The sequence below is a fragment of the Oncorhynchus mykiss genome, chromosome 9, assembly GCF_013265735.2.
Source record: "Oncorhynchus mykiss isolate Arlee chromosome 9, USDA_OmykA_1.1, whole genome shotgun sequence".
In the NCBI taxonomy this organism is placed as follows: domain Eukaryota; kingdom Metazoa; phylum Chordata; class Actinopteri; order Salmoniformes; family Salmonidae; genus Oncorhynchus; species Oncorhynchus mykiss.
In genome coordinates, this window is record NC_048573.1 from 25,736,042 (window position 1) to 25,758,438 (window position 22,397).

General features: G+C 41.7%; 2 protein-coding genes across 4 annotated transcripts in view; one reads left to right on the plus strand and one right to left on the minus strand.

Moving 5' to 3' along the window:
- The window catches only part of LOC110531833 (serine/threonine-protein phosphatase PP1-beta catalytic subunit), a 29,751-nt gene extending 23,071 nt beyond the window's left edge, over nt 1-6,680 (minus strand). The window contains exon 1 of one of the 2 annotated variants that reach the window (XM_021615282.2): nt 6,530-6,680. In XM_021615282.2, coding sequence (XP_021470957.1) covers nt 6,530-6,581 — 52 coding nt within the window. In that variant the 5' untranslated portion in view covers nt 6,582-6,680. The remainder of the gene's footprint in view (nt 1-6,529) is intronic. The other variant, XM_021615281.2, reaches the window with a different exon arrangement.
- Nucleotides 6,681-13,860: 7,180 nt separating this feature from the next.
- LOC110531834 (transcription factor p65) lies at nt 13,861-22,014 on the plus strand. Of its 2 annotated transcripts, XM_021615283.2 has the most exons (11): nt 13,861-14,036; nt 15,860-15,895; nt 16,200-16,336; nt 17,025-17,170; nt 17,610-17,701; nt 18,172-18,303; nt 19,455-19,559; nt 19,949-20,164; nt 20,289-20,366; nt 20,456-20,533; nt 20,736-22,014. In XM_021615283.2, exons 1-11 carry the CDS (start codon nt 14,030-14,032, stop codon nt 21,551-21,553), a joined length of 1,845 nt encoding a protein of 614 aa, XP_021470958.1. In that variant the 5' UTR covers nt 13,861-14,029; the 3' UTR covers nt 21,554-22,014. The 2 variants fall into 2 exon arrangements, with proteins under 2 accessions (XP_021470958.1, XP_021470959.1); XM_021615284.2 differs by lacking the exons at nt 13,861-14,036; nt 15,860-15,895 and having other exon boundaries at nt 16,942-17,170.
- The last annotated feature ends 383 nt before the right edge of the window (nt 22,015-22,397 follow it).

Below are 22,397 nucleotides of genomic sequence, written 5' to 3' on the forward strand. Positions count from 1 at the left end.
GTTTGTGTCGCACTGCTTTGCTTTATCTTGGTCAGGTCGCAGGGTTAAATGAGAACTTGTTCTCAACTGGCCTACCTGGTTAAATAAAGGTTAAATAAATTGAAAAAAAAAGAGCGAGAGAGAGAAGTGGGTATATGTGTGAGAGAGAGAGATAGAAGTGGGTATATGTGAGAGAGAGATAGATAGAAGTAGGTATATGTGAGAGAGAGAGATAGAAGTGGGTATATGTGAGAGAGAGATAGATAGAAGTAGGTATATGTGAGAGAGAGAGATAGATAGAAGTGGGTATATGTGAGAGAGAGAGAGAGAAGTGGGTATATGTGTGAGAGAGAGAGATAGAAGTGGGTATATGTGAGAGAGAGATAGATAGAAGTAGGTATATGTGAGAGAGAGAGATAGATAGAAGTGGGTATATGTGAGAGAGAGAGAGAGAAGTGGGTATATGTGAGAGAGAGAGATAGAAGTGGGTATATGTGAGAGAGAGAGATAGAAGTGGGTATATGTGAGAGAGACACATGGAGATAAAGAAGAAAGAGAGCAACAGATGTGAACCATAAGAGGCCATTTCCACAACTGTGCAGTATGCTGCTGCCGTGTGTTTGTGTCACCAGAAGGAGTGTGTGGGTAATTCCTCAGAAGGGGGACAGCTGCGTCTGTTGACATTTAATGGTGGATCCGACAGGGGTCGGGTGGAGGGGAGCTGAATGGCACTAGGGCTCACCGTTAAAGAGGTGAGGCAACGATTTGAGGGAGTAACCCGGAACCTCCAACCCTGGGATGTGTTCATTAGGTGTGTGTGTGTGTGTGTGTGTGTGTGTGTGTGTGTGTGTGTGTGTGTGTGTGTGTGTGTGTGTGTGTGTGTGTGTGTGTGTGTGTGTGTGTGTGTGTGTGTGTGTGTGCAGTATGAACTGGTTTGAAAACAATGTAATTGTAAACAAACACTGTATAGCCTCAAAACGTGGTTGAAACTCTCGTAACCGGCCACGACCGGGAGGTCGGTGGGGCGATGCTCAATTGGCCTAGCGTCGTCCGGGTTAGGGAGGGTTTGGCCGGTAGGAATATCCTTGTCTCATCGCGCACCAGCGACTCCTGTGGCGGGCCGGGCGCAGTGCACGGTAACCAAGGTTGCCAGGTGCGTCCGACACATTGGTGCGGCTGGTTTCCGGGTTGGATGCGCGCTGTGTTAAGAAGCAGTGCGGCTTGGTTGGGTTGTGTATCGGAGGACACATGATTTTCAACATACGTCTCTCCCGAGCCCGTGTGGGAGTTGTAGCGATGAGACAAGGTATTAGCTACTAAACAATTGGATACCACGAAATTGGGGAGAAAAGGGGTAAAAATAAATAAATAATTAAAACAACAAAAAAAACGTGGTTGAAACTATCATTTTGACATGATGTACAGTATGGTCAGTCCTTGGATCCATAGCTCTGTATATGAATTTAAGAGTGGTTACATTTCTCCAGACCCATCCTTCAGCTGTTTACCAAAACAGTGGTAGGGTGATCGGTTTTGACATTTTAACTACAGATTGCACCTTTAAGGGTTGACGTTCAGTGTTTTTCCTGCCAACAGGATAGAAAGTGGGCTAGCAGTAGTGCATGGAGCTAGCTCACCTAATTCTCCTCCTGCTAGGTATCTGGTAGGACACATACACACACATACACCTAGAAGCCTTTAGGAACAGATCAGGCAAATTTCCCCATCTGAGTTTCCTCAGTGCTACGGAGCGCTTGGCCAAAAATGCAGCCTGCCTCTGGCTCAGTCTCTGGGCACAACTGGCTCTGTTCTGAAGACATCCATCCTCTCCACTACTGGCTCTCTCTCTGTTTGTCCAGAGACTACATTCCACTAAGTGTGTGTGTGTGTGTGTATGTGTGTGTGTGTGTGTGTGTGTGTCCGTCTGCTGGTCTGTGTGTGTGTGTATTCAACGTTTGTACATCAGTACTTCGGTCCATATACAGGTTTAGAAAACACACAGGAAGAACAGTATCTTTGACGGCCGTTCCTAAGAGCACATAGCCACACCTATCTGGAAGTATCTTATTTAGCCTTGCTTCAGTGAGGCATCATCCCCAACTAACTCTGCTCATAACACTGGCTATGGGCACGAGAGGCTTTCTTTGAAAGATAAAAAGGTTACCTACTGGGTCAGGAGCACTTAAGAGTATTCTTATTGATGCAGTAGCTTTAAGGTTAAAACTCGAAAGCTGTGTTGCATTAATAACACATGTTTTCTTTTGCCATGTTTACCAGATCAGCTTCTTAACTTTAGGAAAGAACTGCCAAAATGTAGCCTTCTGCACAAGCAGGGACTTTCCAAATGGCTGAGACCTAAAGTCTGTGTGGTTACGGTGTACCTTACAGTGTGAAAAGTGCCTACTCGTGAACAGAGAAGCCTGTCCATCGCTCTGTGGCTTGCACAAAATAATTGGCACGCAAGGAGGGGAGAACAGCCCTCCTTAAATTCTTTATGATGACTATACATAAGGTCATTTCCCAGCTTCCTTAGTGACATAATACTATGCATCGGACTCAGAGCACAGTTGAAGTCGGAAGTTTACATACACTTAGGTTTTGAACCACTCTACAAATTTCTTGTTAACAAACTAGAATTTTGGCAAGTCGGTCAGGACATCTACCTTGTGCATGACACAAGTAATTTTTCCAACAATTGTTTACAGACAGATTATTTCATTTAATCACAAATCCAGTGGGTCAGAAACGTACATACACTAAGTTGACTGTGCCTTTAAATAGCTTGGAAAATTCCAGAAAATTATGTCATGGCTTTAGAAGCTTCTGATAGGCTAATTGACATAATTTGAGTCAATTGGAGGTGTACCTGAAGATATATTTCAAAGCCTACCTTCAAACTCAGTGCTTGACATCATGGGAAAATCTAAAGAAATCAGCTAAGACCTCAGATTTTTTTTTTTAGACCTCCACAAGTCTGGTTCATCCTTGGGAGCAATTTCCAAACGCCCGAAGGTACCACGTTCATCTGTACAAACAGTACGCAAGTATAAACACCATGGGACCACTCAACCGTCATACCGCTCAGGAAGGAGACGTGTTCTGTCTCCTAGTAATGAACGTACTTTGGTGCGAAAAGTGCAAATCAATCCCAGAACAACAGCAAAGGACCTTGTGAAGGAAACAGGTACAAAAGTATCTATATCCACAGTAAAACGAGTCCTATATCAACATAACCTGAAAGGCCACTCAGCAAGGAAGAAGTCACTGCTCCAAAACCGCCATAAAAAAGCCAGACTATGGTTTGCAACTGCACATGGGGACAAGGATCATACGTTTTGGAGAAATGTCCTCTGGTCTGTTGAAACAAAAATAAAACTGTTTGGCCATAATGACCATCGTTATGTTCAGAGGAAAAAGGGGGAGGCTCGCAAGCCAATAAAAGCTGAAATAAATAATTCTCTCTATTATTCTGACATTTCACATTCTTAAAATAAAGTGGTGATCCTAACTGACCTGAGACATGGAATTTTTACTAGGATTAAATGTCAGGAATTGTGAAAAACTGAGTTTAAATGTATTTGGCTACGGTGTGTGTAAACTTCCAACTTCAACTGTATATGCAGTGTATTATAAGCATTATATAGTGATATAGGCATATTTTTTGAATGGTTCTTTGCAACATCTGAATAGGTAAATGAAGTTGTAAAGTCCAACAAGTCTTTATTTTTTTATATTAAGTATTTTTTAATAAACTGTTAACAGGGAAAAATATTTGGTGGTCTGCTTGTATGTTGTGCTTTGAGTAGGAAGGCTACTTCAGAAAGAGACAGTAACTTACCTAATTATGTAGGCTAGACTGTTCACTTTTCTGCACATCAAAACAAATCGAGATCGAGATCGATTGACTGCTGTTCTACCTCATACCATATGTGAGTAGCAGTTGTGTAAAGTACTTAAGCAAAAATACTTGGGGGGTATCTGTACTTTACAATTCATATTTTTGACAACTTTTACTTTACTACATTCCTAAAGAAAATGATGTACTTCTTACTTAATACGGTTTCCCTGACACCGAAAAGTACTCGTTACATTTTGAATGTTTAGCGGACTGGAAAATTGCCAAATTCAAATGCTCATCAAGAGAACATCCCTGCTGCCTCTGATACGGCAGACTCACTAAACACGTGCTGTGTTGGAGCATGCACCTGGCCATCCGTAAAAAAATACATCAAAGAAAATGATTTATACGTTTGATACTTCAGTATATTTAAAACCCAATACTTTTATACTTTTACTCAAGTAGTATTTTACTGGGTGACTTTTACATGAGTCATTTTCTATAAAAGGTATCTTTACTTTTACTTAAGTATGACAATTGGGTACTTTTTCCACCACTGACTCTGTGTGTGTGTGTGTGTGTGTGTGTGTGTGATATATAAATAAATAAATAAATAAATAAATAAGAGAGAGAGAGCGCGAGAGATAGGATTGTTGACTCAATACTCAGTTTGTTTTCCTAAAATAGAGTATATCCTTTCATTCAACCTGACAGTAACTATCTATATATACAGTATAGTCAAAAAGTTTGGACACACCTATTCATTCAAGGGTTTTTCTTGATTTTATACTATTTTCTATAATAGTGAAGTCATCAAAACTAGGAAATAACACATATGGAATCATGTAGTAACCAAAAGAAGTGTTAAACAAATCAAAATATATTGCAGATTTTGTATTCTTCAAAGTAGCCACCCGTTGCCTTGATGACAGCTTTGCACACTCTTGATATTCTCTCAGCCAGCTTCATGAGGTAGTCACGTGGAATGATTTCAATTAACAGGTGTGCCTTGTTAAAAGTACATTTGTGGAATTTCTTTCCTTCTTAATGTATTTGAGCCAATCAGTCGTGTTGTGACAAGGTAGGGTTGGTAAACAGATGATTGGCCTATTTGGTAAAAGACCAAGTCCATATTATGGGAAGAAAAGCTCAAATAAGCAAAGAGAAAACAACAGTCCATCATTACTTTAAGACATGAGGGTCAGTAAATCCGGAAAATTTCAAGAACTTTTAAAGTTTCTTCAAGTGCAGTCACAAAAACCATCAAGTGCTATGATGAAACTGGCTCTCATGATTATTGTCACAGGAAAGTGAGATCCAGAGTTCCCTCTGCTGCAGAGGATAAGTTCATTAGAGTTAACTGCACCTCAAATAAATGCACCTCAAATTAATTCTTCACAGAGTTCAAGTAACAGACACATCTCAACATCAACTGTTCAGAGGAGACTGCGTGAATCAGGCTTTCATGGTCGAAATGCTGCAAAGAAACCACTACTAAAGGATACCAATAAGAAGGGACTTGCTTGGGCCAAGAAACACGAGCAATGGACTTTAGACCGGTGGAAATCTATCCTTTGGTCTGATGTGTCCAAATGTCTTTGTGAGACGCAGAGCAGGTGAACGGATGATCTCCGCATGTGTAGTTCCCACCGTGAAGCATGGAAGAGGAAGTGTGATGGTGCTTTGCTGGTGACACTGTCAGTGATTTAGAATTCAAGGCACACTTAACCAGCATGGCTACCACAGCATTCTGCAGTAATACGCCTTCCCATCTGGTTTGCGCTTAGTGGAGTATAATTTGTTTTTAAACAGGACAATGACCCAACACACCTCCTGGCTATGTAAGGGCTATTTGACCAAGAAGGACAGTGATGGAATGCTGCAACAGATGACCTGGCCTCTACAATCAAACAACCTCAAACCAATTGAGATGGTTTGGGATGAGTTGGACCGCAGAGTGAAGGAAAAGCAGCCAACTGCTCAGCATTAGTGGGAACTCCTTCAAGACTGTTGGAAAAGCATTTCAGGTGAAGCTGGTTGAGAGAATGCCAAGAGTGAAATAGAAAATGACTCAAGTCAAAGTCATCCAGTAAAAAGTTAAAGTATTTTGTTTAAAATATACATAAGTATTGAAAGTAAATGTAATTGCTAAATATACTTAAGTATTGAAAGTAAAAGTATAAATCATTTCAAATTCCTTATATTATGCAAACCAGACTGCCCCATTTTCTATTACATATATATTTTTTACATTTACAGGTGGCCAGGGACTTTATCTTGATAAGTGCGTGAATTGGACCATTTATCTGTCCTGGTAAGCATAAAAAAAATGTACGAGTGCTTTTGGGTGTCAAGGAAAATGTATGGAGTAAAAATTATATTTTCTTGAGGAATGTAGAAAAGTAAAAGTAGTCCAAAATATAAATAGTAAAGTACAGATACCCCCCAAAACTACTCAAGTAGTACTTTCAAATGTGTTTTCTTAAGTACTTTGCACAACTGCAGAAAGAGGGGGTGTTAAACGTATAGGTGTGCCTGTGTTTCTGATGAGTGCCGGATAGTCCTATACAACTCCGGGCTCTCCTTCCCTCGAACCAGGGCCTCCTGTTGTAAGCTAACCACTATAAGGACAGGGTTTCAGACCGCAACGCAATGGCCAGCGCCTTGTTTTGAAATGTAAAATAAAGAATGTAAAGGCTTTGATAAACTCACCCTCTAATAGCCGGGCGATCAGCGAGTCGACGTCCAACTCCCCCTCCGCCATTTCTACAGTGGGTGCTGCTGACAGACAGGGCTCTCTCCACTGCTAACTGCTGCCACAGACCCTGGCAGGCACCGCCTGAACACCGGAGCCGACTCACAGCCGCGGAATGCATGCTCCCGGGTCTCTCCGCCCGAATTTTTATTCGCACTGGGAGGGAATCAAATGCATGGTATAAGCTTATGTAATAGAACAGGTTCATTATAATAACACCGTTCCAATATGAACATGTAGGCTAATCATAATAGCTAGTCTAGTGTATGTTTTATAGATCAATAACAATGCAGTCATTCCCTAATAATAGTCTGGAATGAAGTCCTATATGCCCATAGCCCATGCGCAATATTCAGTAAGGTAGGCTGTAGGAAATTGCAAGAAGCGATTTCTTCATTCATGGTTTGTTTGTGTCAGTGCTTGATTACGGATGGAAGAGGTCGGTCCATTAGACTAGCATATGTTAACTGAAATTCACAAATTACATTACGCTATAAAGAGCTCTGATTATTCACTGTTAAGGGTTCATACACATTTTGACAGATGGAATGTCATGACTTTTAACATTTCCATGTCCAAAAATTGATGGCGTCTCCATGTAGCCTATAAATGAAAAAGTAACGATATGCCCTTGATCAAGGCATAATAAATAATAATAATAATACATGCACTCTTATATTATTATTGATTAAAGCAGAAACCTAAACAAATGAGTAAATAATTCAGTAACAATGAAATACATCTCACAGGGTAGCCTAGATTTGTAAATCACTTCAAAATCAATGGTGAATTTCATTGATATAAACACTGTCAATCTTATAGACTGGCCGGATTTTATTACTCCTGGAGTTGAGTTGACTTTCTGAGTGAGCTAGTAGAGACTGGAGAGAGTGTGATGGGTCAGCTCGCGCTTCTTAACTTGGCTTTTGGCGCTCTCTCTTGGCCTTTTGGCGCATGATCCAAGAGCGCACGAGGATACATGCGCACACTGGTGACTTTCCCCTTTAGACGCGCTTGAAGACAGTACCAATGTATGTTCTATAAAGAACATATACAGGTACTTGTACTTTAGCACGACCCACACTACATGTAGGTACAATAAGGACTTAACCTTTTTTTTGTATAGTATAGTGATAGCACATGCCTGTAGGTCTACTGGCCCAGTTGTATATACCAAACCACTGTATTCTGCCTTGCTGACCTAGTCTCTGACGTCTCTACTCAGCTTCAACATATTAACAGGCCTTTAATATAGGCAAAAATAATAAAATAGAATAGAATATATGGGTTTATGAATAGAATAGAATGGAACATACAACTAATACGGCTGTAAATTGCACTAAAACTCGTTGAATAAGGACTTCAGCCACCTGAGCCACGGCATATTCACTCCGCTAACATCCAGAAGGAGGAGACGGTACAGGTCCATCAAAGCTGTGACCTGGAGTCTGATAAACAGCTTCAATCTCCAGGCAATCAGACTGTCAAACAGTCATCACCAGCTAACCTCCGGCCTGTCCTGAACTTCAGACACTGTCACTAGCCGATTACCACTTGGTACTCTACCCTGCACCTTTGAGACTGCATTCGGGAAGTATTCAGACCCCTTCCCTTTTCCCACATTTTGTTATGTTACAGCCTGATTCTAAAATGGATTAAATAAAAAATTGTACTCATCAATCTACACACCATACCCCATAATGAAAAACAGAAATACCTTATTTACATAAGTATTCAGACCCTTTGCTATGAGACTCAAAATTGAGCTCAGGCGCATCCTGTTTCCATTGATCATCCTTGAGATGTTTCTACAACTTAATTGGAGTCCACCTGTGGAAAATTCCATGGATTGGACATGATTTGAAAAGACCCACACCTGTTTATATACGATCCTACAGTTGACAGTGCATGTCAGAGCAAAAACCAAGCCATGAGGTCAAAGGAATTGTCTGTAGAGCCCCGAGACAAGATTGTGTCGAGGCACAGATCTGGGTTAGGGTACCAAAACATTTCTGCATCATTGAAGGTCCCCAAGAACACAGTGGCCATCATTCTTAAATGGAAGAAGTTTAGAGCTGGCCGCCCGCCCAAACAGAGCAATCGGGGTAGAAGGGCCTTGGTCAGGGAGGTGACCAAGAACCCGATGGTCACTCTGAGATCCAGAGATCCTCTGTGGAGGTGAAACTTTCAGAAGGACAACTATCTCTGCAGCACTCCACCAATGAGGCCTTTATGGTACAGTGGCCAAACAGAAGCCACTCCTGAGTAAAAGGCACATGACAGCCCGCTTACAGTTTGCCAAAAGGCACCTAAAGGACTCTCAGATCATGATAAACAAGATTCTCTAGTCTGATGAAACCAAGATTGAACTCTCTAGCCTGAATGCCAAGCATCACGTCTGGAGGAAACCTGCCACCATCCCTACGGTGAAACATGGTGGTGGCATCATCATGCTGTGGGGATGTTGTTCAGTGGCAGGGACTGGAAGACTAGTCAGGATTGAGGGAAAGATAAACGGAGCAAAGTACAGAGATCCTTGATGAAAACCTGCTCTAAAGCGCTCAGAACCTCAGACTGAGGCAAAGGTTCACCTTCCAACAGGACAACGACCCTAAACACACAGCCAAGACAACGCAGGATTGGCTTCGGGACAAGTCTCTGAATGTCCTTGCCAGAGGACATTCAGAGCCAGAGCCCGGACTTGAACCAGATAGAACATCTCTGGGGGGAAGAAAATGATTTAAAACATTTTAGAATAAGGCTGTAATGTAACAAAATGTGGAAAAATGAAAGGAAAATGAAAGGGGTCTGAATAGTTTACAAATGCACTGTACATAAAGACTCATTGAACACTGGTCACTTGAATAATGTTTCCATATGCATATACTGCATTTTAGTTGTGGCCCATCCTATGTAACTACTGCTGTACACACTTTTTCTATTCACACATGCTACTGTCCATATTATCTATACACACCATTCACATACATACAGTGGCTTGCGAAAGTATTCACCCCCTTGACGTTTTTCCTATTTTGTTGCTTTACAACCTGGAATTAAAATGTATTTTTTGGGGGGGGTTGTATTATTTACACAGCATGCTTACCACATTGAAGATGCTAAATATTTTTTATTGTGAAACAAACAAGAAATAAGACAAAAAAACGGAAAACCTGAGCATGCATAACTATTCACCCCCCCAAAGCCAATACTTTATAGAGCCGCCTTTTGCAGTAATTACAGCTGCAAGTCTCTTGGGGTATGTCTCTATAAGCTTGGCACATCGAGCCACTGAGATTCTAGCTCATTCTTCAAGGCAAAACTGCTGCAGCTCCTTCAAGTTGGATGGGTTCCGCTGCAGTACAGCAATCTTCAAGTCATACCACAGATTCTCCATTGGATTGAGGTCTGGGCTTTGACTAGGCCATTCCAAAACATTTAAATGTTTCCCCTTAAACCACTCGAGTGTTGCTTTAGCAGTATGCTTAGGGTCATTGTCCTGCTGGAAGATAAACCTCCGTCCCAGTCTCAAATCTCTGGAAGACTGAAACAGGTTGCCCTTAAGAATTTCCCTGATTTTAGTGCCATCCATCATTCCTTCAATTCTGACCAGTTTCCCAGTTCCTGCAGATGAAAAACACTTTTATTTTTTTCCCCACATTTATTTAACCAGGTAGGCCAGTTGAGAACAAGTTCTCATTTACAACTGCCCCCTGGCCAAGATAAAGCAAAGCAGTACGACAAAAAACAACAACACAGAGTTACACATGGGATAAACAAAAGTACAGTCAACAACACTATAGAAAAATCTATATACAGTGTGTGCAAATGGAGTAATGAGGTAAGGCAATAAATAGGCCATAGTAGCAAAGTAATTACAATTTAGCAAATTAACACTGGAGTGATATATGTGCAGATGATGATGTGCAAGTAGAAATACTGGTGTGCAAAAGAGCAAAAAAGTAAATAAAAACAATATGAGGATGAGGTAGGTAGTTGGATGGGCTATTGACAGATGGGCTATTTACAGATGGGCTATGTACAGCTGCAGCGATCGGTAAGCTGCTCAGATAGCTGATGCTTAAAGTTAGTGAGGGAGATATGTCTCCAACTTCAGCAATTTTTGCAATTCGTTCCACATGCCTTTTGGCGAACACCAAACGGGTTTGCTTATTTTTTTTCTTATTTCTGGCCACTCTTCTGTAAAGCCCAGCTCTGTGGAGTGTACGGCTTAGTTGTCCTATGGACAGATACTCCAATCTCCACTGTGGAGCTTTGCAGCTCCTTCAGGGTTATCTTTGGTCTCTTTGTTGCCTCTGTGATTAATACCCTCCTTGCCTGGTCAGTGGGTTTTGGTGTGCAGGCCCTCTCTTGGCAGGTTTGTTGTGGTGCCATATTCTTTCCATTTTTTAATAATGGATTTAATGGTGCTCCGTGGGATGTTCAAAGTTTCAGATATTTTATTATAACCCAACCCTGATCTGTGCATCTCCACAACTTTGTCCCTGACCTGTTTGGAGAGCTCCTTGGTCTTCATGGTGACATTTGGTGGCGCCCCTTGCTCAGTATTGTTACAGACTCTGGGGCCTTTCAGAACAGGTGTATACATACTGAGATCATGTGACAGATCATGTGACTCTTAGATTGCACACAGGTGGACTTTATTAAACTAATTATGTGACTTCTGAAGGTAATTGGTTGAACCAGATCTTATTTAGGGGCTTCATAGCAAAGGGGGTGAATACATATGCACACACCACTTTTCCGTTTTTTTCTTTTTAGGATTTTTTAAAAATAAGTACTTTTTTTAATTTCACTTCACCAATTTGGACTATTTTGTGTATGTCCATTACATGAAATCTAAATATAAATCCATTTAAATTACAGGTTGTAATGCAACAAAATAGGACATTTTCTAATTACACTGTATATACACACTGTGTATTTATTAATATAGGGCCCACTGGATTCATGACATAGCTTACTCCTATATATCTACTGCTGTACATATCAATTCTCAGTAGGCCTATATCTTCTGTAAATAGATTCGGTGCATATACAGTACCAGTCAAAAGGTACCAGTCACACCTACTCTTTCAAGGGTTTTTCTTTATTTTTACTACTTTCTATATTGTAGAATAATAGTGAAGACATCCAAACTATGAAATAACACATATGGATTCATAGAGTAACCAAAAAAGCTGTTAAACAAATCGAAATATATTTGAGATTCTTCAAAGTAGTCACCCTTTGCCTTGATGACAGCTTTGCACACTCTTGGCATTCTCTCAACCAGCTTCGCCTGGACTGTTTTTCCAACAGTCTTGGAGGAGTTCCCACATATGCTGAGCAGTTGATGGCTGCTTTTCCTTCATTCTCCGCTCCAACTCATCCCAAACCATCTCAATTGGGTTGAGGTTGTTTGATTGTGGAGGCCAGGTCATCTGATACAGGACTCCATCACTCTCCTTCTTGGTCAAATAGCCCTTACACAGACTGGAGCTGTGTTGGGTCATTGTCCTGTTTAAAAACAAATGATATTCCCACTAAGCACAAATCAGATGGGATGGCGTATTGCTACAGAATGCTGTCGAAGTCATGTTGGTTAAGTGTGCCTTGAATTCTAAATAAATCACAGACAGTGTCACCAGCAAAGCATCCCACACCATCACACCTCCTCCTCCATGTTTCCCGGTGGGAACCACACATGCGGAGATCATCCGTTCACCTACTCTGCGTCTCACAAAGACGCGGCGGTTAGAACCAAAAATCTCAAATTTGGACTCATCAGACCAAAGGACAGATTTCCTCCAGTCTAATGTTCAGCGCTCGTGTTTGTTTGCCCAAGCAAGTCTCTTCTTCTCTTCTTATTAATGTCCATGAAGGCCTGATTCACGCAGTCTCCTTTGAACAGTTGATGTTAAAGATGTGTCTGTTACTTGAACTCTGTGAAGCATTAATTTGGGCTGCAATTTCTGATGTGCAGTTAACTCTATTGAACTTATCATCTGCAACAGAGGTGACTCAGTCTTTCCTGTGGCGGTCTTCATGAGAGACAGTTTCATCATAGCGCTTCATGGTTTTTGTGACTACACTTGCAGAAACTTTGAAAGTTCTTGATATTTTCCGGATGGACTGACCTTCATGAGTAATGATGGACTGTCTTTTCTTTTTTCTTTTTTGAGCTGTTCTTGCCATAATATGGACTTGATCTTTTACCAAATAGGGCTATCTTCTGTACACCACCCCTACCATGTCACAACACAACTGATTGGCTCAAACACATTAAGAAGGAAAGAAATTCCACAAATAAACTTTTAACAAGGCACACCTGTTAACTATTTATATTTTTGACAACTTTTACTTCACTACATCTCTAAAGAAAATAATGTTATTTTTACTCCATACATTTTCCCTGACACCCAAAAGTACTTGTTACATTTTAAATGCTTAGCAGGACAGAAAATGGTCCAATTCATACACTTATCATTAGAACATCCCTGGTCATCCCTGCTGACTCTGATCTGGAGGAATCACTAAACACAAATGCTTTGTTTATAAATTATGTCTGAGTGTTGGAGTGTGCCTCTGGCTGTCCATACATTAAAAAAGAAAGAAATTGTGCTGTCTGGTTTGCTTAATATAAGGATTTTTTTTTAAATATTTGTACTTTTACTTTCGATACTTAAGTATATTTTAGCAATTCTATTTACTTTTGATATTTAAGTATATTTAAAATCAAATACTTTTAGACTTTTACTCAAGCAGTATTTTACTGAGTGACTTTCACATTTCATATGTTTGTCAAGTATGACAATTGGGTACTTTTCGGTTAATTGGATTCATTCAAGATTTCATGTTTAATAAAAAAAAACAGAATATGATTATTTGTGTAGGCTACTTGTTTGCCATTGTACTATATAGTTTTAAAGCAGCAATAAGCAGTAAAACAAAATAAAGCGTTTCCCTTCCTCTGTTACGGTAGAAAGCTGGGGGGATGGGGCTGAAGAAATTAGAGCATTTTCAAATTCATAGACAGAGCGATGGATGCAACTGACCATCCATGATATCAACATTTTGTTTATCCATGTTTTGTGGCTATAGTGTTTAAGTAGACTGTGTTTACAAGGAAAACAAGCTTATATTTGGGGTTACGATGGGGTTTGGAGAGTTGAACGAAGCTCATGAGGCAATTTCTAAGTTATATTTTCAAGAATCGATGAATGAATTAGAAATCCAAAAATGGATGTAGCAACTACAGATTGCCCCTTTAACATAGGCCCACGTCATTTGGGTATTTCCGCACCATTTGAGGGGGAGGTGGTAAGTTGCATTGGAGTCTCAAAGTTGGGGGTGGCGAAAGAACAAGCTGTCAAGAGAAGGTGACACGGTGTTTCAGGGACAAACAACCTATAGGGAAAAGGCTATTCGATTAATCACGGTGGCCGACGTTGGAAATGGATGGTAAGTTTGTTTACAAACTGATCCGCAAGGTAAATGCATGTTGGAGTGTCGTGGGAAATTTAGCAATTTGTTTTGCGCACAAGGGTGAAGCCCGCATACTATTGGTTTTGTACTACGTCAATACAAAATAATGGAGATAATTGGCGCTGACTTGCCAGCACTGTACTAGGAAGTAGATAGGCCTACGTCTATTAGGCTATAGCTCTAGAATTGCACATCATATCAAGTAGAACATATCATAGCCTATGTTCATTATGGATGCTTATTATGGTTCAACCAATTACCAAACATTAGAGTAAAACGGTAGTCAAGCGCCTATGTGATTCTCCAATATTTTTGACTTAAGCCGCAAGGTAATATTTAACTCGAAGGCCTATGAAAAGATATACACTTTTGACACTTAATTGATAAGGGGACGCCGTTGTACCCGAGATTACGTCGTAAAATAAATTATGAACGTATTCTTGCTGTGGGTTAACGTTTGCAATGTAACGTTATGAAATGATCCTACGTCATCAATGTGTTGTGCTTGTACATATATAGGTTAATAGCTTGTTAATAAAGCCACGCAACAATATGACATTACGAAAAGTTACGTTGTAGACTTGAAGGTCGACAATCAACAAACATGGAAGGCATCCCTTTCTCTTAGAGAGTGGCCATTTCAAAGAAAAGTCATCCATGAAACAGTGGTGGGTGGGGCTATGAACAAGCGCCACAAATCAAGTTTCCAGTCTTTTTCTATGAACCAGGACAGTCTTTTAATATGAACCAGGACAGTCTTTTTCTATGAACTAGGACAGTCTTTTTCTATGAACCAGGACAGTCTTTTTCTATGAACCAGGACAGTCTTTTTCTATGAACCAGGACAGTCTTTTAAAATGAACTAGGACAGTCTTTTTCTATGAACTAGGACAGTCTTTTTCTATGAACCAGGACAGTCTTTTTCTATGAACCAGGACAGTCTTTTTCTATGAACCAGGACAGTCTTTTAAAATGAACTAGGACAGTCTTTTTCTATGAACTAGGACAGTCTTTTTCTATGAACCAGGACAGTCTTTTTCTATGAACCAGGACAGTCTTTTTCTATGAACCAGGACAGTCTTTTTCTATGAACCAGGACAGTCTTTTAATATGAACTAGGACAGTATTTTTCTATGAACCAGGACAGTCTTTTAATATGAACTAGGACAGTATTTTTCTATGAACCAGGACAGTCTTTTAATATGAACTAGGACAGTCTTTTTCTATGAACCAGGACAGTCTTTTTCTATGAACCAGGACAGTCTTTTTCCATGAACCAGGACAGTCTTTTTCCATGAACCAGGACAGTCTTTTTCTATGAACCAGGACAGTCTTTTTCCATGAACCAGGGCAGTGCCTTTAGTGAAGATGTGTTAAATTGGACACCGACTGCTCACAGACACAATAGGAGCAATGTAATCTGAGACCTTTTATTGTCCCTGTCTAAATACGTTTCTTTATTCATTCGCCGTACACTTTCAGGGCAATCCTGGCAGGTCAAACATTATGAGCGATTATGCTTTGTCTGCTATTGTGTTTAAGATCAACCTCCAGTGTTTTCAATGCAAACCTATTGACTTCTACTGTTAGTTTAACACCCTTCTGCATATGGAGGAGATTAATCTCTATCGCAGATCTGTGCTGAACTGTTGTGATCTTCAATGGCACCAGTTCTTGTGGGCCTTTACTTATCAGAGAGTAGTTGAGGGAAATTATAGGTTGTGGATTTTGATTGATCATCCTTTCTTACTGATTTCTTTCTTATAGTAAATGTTTGTCAATTCCTCCCATCTCCTTAGGAATTTATGGATGGGAACAGCCCCCTTTGAACCAAGGTAAGGAGATTTCTATCACTCTGTGTAACTGTTTCCTGTTCATGTTGATGGGTGACAATCAGTGAGTCAACTTTTTGGCTTCTCCCTCATGAATGTATTGACTTGGATCTTCAGCTTTGCTTTAAAACACATACAAACATGATGAATCACAGCTGTTGCGAAAGCTCAACACTGCATTAGGTACATTACATTGTGATAGTTTAGAGGTGCACTAGGACCTTCATTACTTTGGGCTCCCCCCCTCTCTCTCTCTCTTTCTCTATCTATATATATAATATCTGTCTCTCTCTCTCTGTGTGTGCAGGTAATCCCTTCATTGAGATTATTGAACAGCCCAAGCAGAGGGGCATGAGGTTCAGGTACAAGTGTGAGGGGCGCTCTGCTGGAAGCACCCCGGGAGAGAAGAGCAATGACACCACCAAGACACACCCCGCCATTAAGGTGAGGGCGCCCTTTAATCACACAGATAATCAACCTGTCATTTTCTAATGATTCCATGCCATTGTTTACTCTGTAGCTTAATGAATTCATTCCGAGACCTTAAAGGGATACTTCGGAATTTTGGCAATGAGCCCCTTTATCTACTTCACCAGTTCAGATTAACTCGTGGGTACCATTTGTATGTCTCTGTATCTAGTATGAAGGAAGTTAGAGGTCGATTTCTCGAGCCAATGCTAACTAGTGTTAGTGCAATGACGAAGTCTATGGGTAGTGGATACCCATAGACTTCCAGTCATTGCGCTAGCGCTAGGTAGCAATTGTGCTAGCACTAGCTATCAACTTCCTTCAAACTGTACGCTGAGACATAAAAATGCTATCCACAAGTTCATCTGACTCTAGGAAGTAGGTGAAGGGCATCATTGCCAAAATATCGATGTATCCCTTTAATAATTGTAGCTAAGTCACCATATATTCTGAGATAGTCGATGGCTCAACTATTAATCAAAGTAAGATTTGTTATACAAACGAGCCGTTTTGTCTAGTTATAACCATGGTATAGCAGTCTAATCAGTACTACATTATGCTTTACGACACTTGATTTATAGAGATTTGAAGGTGATAAGGAAGTGGTGGAGATTCTAAGGTGAGTGATGATACTCATCCTGCTAACCTGGCTGGTCCCATGCAGGTGCACAACTACAATGGCCCCCTGCGTGTCCGCGTCTCGTTGGTGACCAAGAACCCACCTCACAAGCCCCACCCCCACGAACTGGTGGGGAAAGACTGCAAACATGGTTACTATGAGGCAGACCTGCAGGAGAGACGAGTACACAGGTTAGACGGAGGGTCCCTGTGTGTGTGTTCGGGGCTTGAGGGTGGGTGTGAGGGCAGGTCTGTGAAAATTACTAGACAGGTGTGGATATGTGTGTACCTGTGTAGGCGTGTGTGTTTGTGTGTGTGTGGGCAGATTTGTTAGTGGGTGGGGGTGTGATGAAATACAAAGAAACATAATGTTTGTTTTGTGCAGAGTGTACCTGCCAACATCTTGATAGAGGACATATACTTGGATGACAAAAGGGTACCAGTTAATGATTTATATAACCATTCAGGATAAGTTGTTTCACATAGTCTTGATTTGTAAAGGCCAGAAGCAGAGGATGGTTGAATAAGCACCCTCTTGTGTGTCGATATCTACAGATATCTACAGATATCTACAGATATCTCACTTTCACACACGTTCACTCTGACTCCTTGTCTTACTGTCTGCTCTCAGTTTTCAGAACCTGGGCATTCAGTGTGTGAAGAAAAAGGATGTGGCTGAGGCAGTTTCCTGTAGGCTACAGACCCAAAACAACCCCTTCAACAGTGAGTGTGTACACACACACACACACACACACACATTTGTTTTACTATCCTTGTGGGGACCGAACAATTGATTCCCTTTCAAAATTATATTTTCCCTAACTCCTGACCCCTACGCCTAAAATAGCCTTTTTCCTTGTGGGGACTGGCAAAATGTCCCCACTTGTCCGAATTGTCCTTATTTTACTGTCCTTGTGAGTACTTATGGTCCCCATAAGGATAGGTAAACCAAAAACACACACACCGTACGTGACAATCCACTGTCATAACATTATACCAGTTATATAATTCACTCCTCCAATCTAATTTTCATGTTTGTTTACCTTGGTTAATTCCAATAATATCATGTGAGTAGGAATTTATTTTTCCTCTGTTGACTGTGACTTACTGGCTATCTGATACAGACTGTATCCTATCCTATCTCCGATGCCACATCAATTTGCTTTGTGTCTGATGTGCTGTTTTGTCTGCAGTTCCTGAGGCGAACATGTGGGAGGAGTTTGACCTAAATGCAGTGAGGCTGTGTTTCCAGGCCTCGATCACTCTGCCTACCGGGGAACTCTGCCCTCTGGAGCCCGTGGTGTCCCAGCCCATCTACGACAACAGTGAGTCTGCTACACACACCAAACGCTCACCAAGTACACACTGACTCACTGTTCTGTCCTGGGTGTTTCTGTTTTATTGTGTACATACAAGCAGTAACCCAGAGAGAGCAAAATCACACAAAAAGAGGAGAAAAAAATCGAAAAAAATAAATACAAGAATCACGGTAAACGCAAAACAAATTGCGTACATATATATTCACATTTGGGCTGTCAAACGTTTCAAATAAGTGAGTTAATGGCATGAGTAAATTGCGATGGATCACAGTTTTTGAATTTGCTCAAATTTGGCGCTAAATAAGTAATTTTTTTTTCTTTCTATTTGATCATCAGTGCATTAAATAGCAGGCAAACGATGCATTGCTTGTAAGTGTCAGAAACACAGAAGGATCTACATCAGAACGTTTGAACATTTTCCCCGTTAACAACACAGAAGTCACTGGAACATTCAGCTATTGATGCTCCCAAGGTTTTAAGTCGGCCTGCTCCCTCTCATCAATGCCCTTGTTGTTTAACACTTGCACACACACTTTTCTTTCCTTACACACACCTTTTAAGTACTGTTAAAGCTTCAGGCATTCTAAATGGGTGTGACTATAGGGAAAAAAAGACCTGGCTTTATGGATACAAAGAGCTTTTAAACTTGTCTGACAATGTTATGAAACCACTAACCATCTACTGTTCAGGTAACTTTACACACATAGGCCTACGTGCTCTTCCCTTCCTCCCACACCCTCTCTCACTTACTCCCACTCTCACACACATCCTCTCTGACACACACACACACACAATCATACACACCCCACAATTTTGGCAGGTGATCTTACTAATATACAAATGTTGTTGTACATTAAAACCCAAAGCCTGCACAGTACAACGTTCGGTTCAAACCAGCTTTTGAGAGCGTCCCCCCCTTCCTCACAGCTGTTGAAACTGCTCAAATTACATTTCTTGAAAAGAAATGTGGACATTTGGGTTATAACCACAGAGCATGAAAGCGGGACATCATTTCCCTAAGAACTCAACAACATATTTCCAAAGAACTTCCAACAGTTAAACAGGGCCAAAACATATGTTTCACAGTTGACTCAGTGTCAGTTTCACTCATTTATGAAGCCCCTTCACACTCCATCTCTATCGTTTCTGTCTCACAGGAGCACCCAACACAGCAGAACTGAAGATCTGTCGAGTGAACAGAAACTCTGGAAGCTGCATAGGGGGGGATGAGATCTTCTTACTTTGTGACAAAGTGCAAAAAGGTTTCTGTCACACGCACACGCTTCTATTTTTGTTGGCATTAATGAGTTGAGCCTTTTAGTTTCTTTAACTTTACGCCAACGGCTTTGTTCATGTATGCCTTTTTTGTTGTTGTAGTTCCTCTTTGCCAGACACAGATTTGAAAGTATTGTGTATATAAGCCCACTGGTAACCACTTGTTTAATTGGTCAAACTTAACCTAGTTCATTGGTTCTATCTCCTTCCTGTATGACATAAAAAGGGGGCCAATGAAAGAATGTTGTTACAGAATGTTACCAAGTCAGTTAGACTGGCTGGGAGAATTGATTCGAAGCCGGTCTCTCACATCTCACTGTCCCACACCTCCTCCTTCCCATCCCCTCTCCCACCCCATTCTTTCTCCCCTCCACAGAGGACATCGAGGTGCGGTTCTTCCAGGGCTCGTGGGAGGGGAAGGGCACCTTCTCCCAGGCGGACGTACACAGGCAGGTGGCCATTGTGTTCTGCACCCCGCCCTACTGCGACACCAACCTGACCGAGCCAATCCGAGTGAAGATGCAGCTCCGCAGGCCCTCGGATCGTGAGGTCAGCGAGCCAATGGACTTCCAGTTCCTGCCCTCCGACCCAGGTCACTTCCCTTTCCGTTGCGATGGCGATTCACTTTGTTTTCTATGGCATAACTCCTGTAGCCTGTGTGGTTGTCATGCAAAACATTTTTACCCAGGCTAACTCTAGAATCTTTCACTGTACAGATGAATATAGACTAATGGAGAAGCGAAAACGGACAGAGGGAATGTTACAGAATCTGAAGCTGGGGTCCCTGATGTCGGGTAAGTGTCTAAAATGATCCATGTCGCTGAACTAGACAGCTGTGTCCTCTGATGGTTTTAATGTGTGATGGTGTATGTTTGAATTCCAGGAACCATGCCAGCAGAGACGAGGCCGTTCAACATTGCCAGGAGAACAGTCACCGCCAAGCCAGCAGCTAGCCAGCCTGGTAAAACCATACTATTTATTTAACTGTTTATTATTAATGGGTGCGTTAATACGGTAAAGGGTGTTGTTCTATATGTAACATTCTATATGTTATTAAAAGTTAACATAGATACTACTGTTAAGGGACCCTACGTTTATTTGTACATTTGGCAGGATACAGAATTGGGTAAGGGACAGTGGCATTGACTGTGTTTCTCTTGCAGTGATGAACCCAGTGGTGCCCCCTAGTGCCTTCTCTGTGAAGCCCCAGCCCTACTACAACGGCCCCCAGCCAGGCAAGTTGTTTCAAACCCAGCCCAAATCAGAAGCCTCCTCCACCACAGCCGAGACCTGGAAGTTCCTCAACAGCCTGACTCTGGACTCCCAGCCCAAAGCCACCCCCGTGGCCAGCTTCACCACCAACCCCCAGGCCTCTGCATCCACAGCCGCCTCCTCGCAGGCCTTTCCCACCGTAAACCTGTTGGACTTCAACGGATTCGCTTTCCACAACTTTGCTTGTCCCCAGGAGCCGGTGAGTGCAGCCCCTACACCAGAGCCCACCTCTACCTTCGGGGTCCAAGGCTCCCAGTTCAAGGTGGATGAGGAGCTACCTGAATTCCCCAGCTTTTCCGAGGCACAAGCGCCAGGGACTCTAGATAGTATAAACATTGAAGAATTCCAGGCTATGCTGGGCCAGAGTTGTCTGGCTGGAGAAGGGCCAAAGAGCAGTGAGGCTTCAGCCCCTCAGGCACCCTGCCACTTACCCTCCACCAACACTGTGGCCAACAACAACGCGGCCCAGAACCAAGCAGACCCAGCCAACCACCACACCGGCTGTGGCGGCAGCACCTGGATGAACTACCCCAACAGCATTGTCAGCCTGCTCCACAACGAGGGCATGATGGACAGTTCCCCCAGCAACGCCAGCCAGCCGGCCGCCCTTGACGACCTGGACGTCTTAAGCTCCATGGACGAAGACCGTCTCATGTCCATCCTGAACAGTGGCAACCAATACAGTTTTGTGCCCGGACATCAGACCTAAGAGACAACCGTGTGATTTGACTGACATGTTTACTGACATGACATAATCCCCCTGGTAGACTACTTTTATCTGGGCCCGGTTGCATAAAACAACTTAAGTTAATTTCCCTCTTGTATTTTCCTGTAACTTTAAGTCAGTTGCACAAGATGTGTGCCCGTTTAAATTAAGTACAAAAGTTAAGGGTGTCCACGAGGTCCCTTAACTGCCTCATTATGTATGGTTGTCAATTGAAACAGCATGTATAGAGGTGAATGTTGATTTCATCTGCTCTGGTTCCAAAAGGAAAACGTCAACCAGCTAGCTACTTAGCTAAACAATGGAAGGTGCACGATCCATGGCTACAAAGCTAGTTAGCTACAGCTACAGTAGGGTAAAAAAGTATTTAGTCAGCCACCAATTGTGCAAGTTCTCCCACTTAAAAAGATGAGGCCTGTAATTTTCATCATAGGTACACTTCAACTATGACAAACAAAATGAGAAAGAAAAATCCAGAAAATCACATTGTAGGATTTTTAATGAATTTATTTGCAAATTATGGTGGAAAATAAGTATTTGGTCAATAACAAAAGTTTATCTCAATACTTTGTTCTATACCTTTTGTTGGCAATGACAGATGTCAAACGGTTTCTGTAAGTCTTCACAAGGTTTTCACACACTGTTGCTGGTATTTTGGCCCATTTCTCCATGCAGATCTCCTCTAGAGCAGTGATGTTTTGGGGCTGTTGCTGGGCAACACGGACTTTCAACTCCCTCCAAAGATTTTCTATGGGGTTGAGATCTGGAGACTGGCTAGGCCACTCCAGGACCTTTAAATGCTTCTTACGAAGCCACTCCTTCGTTGCCC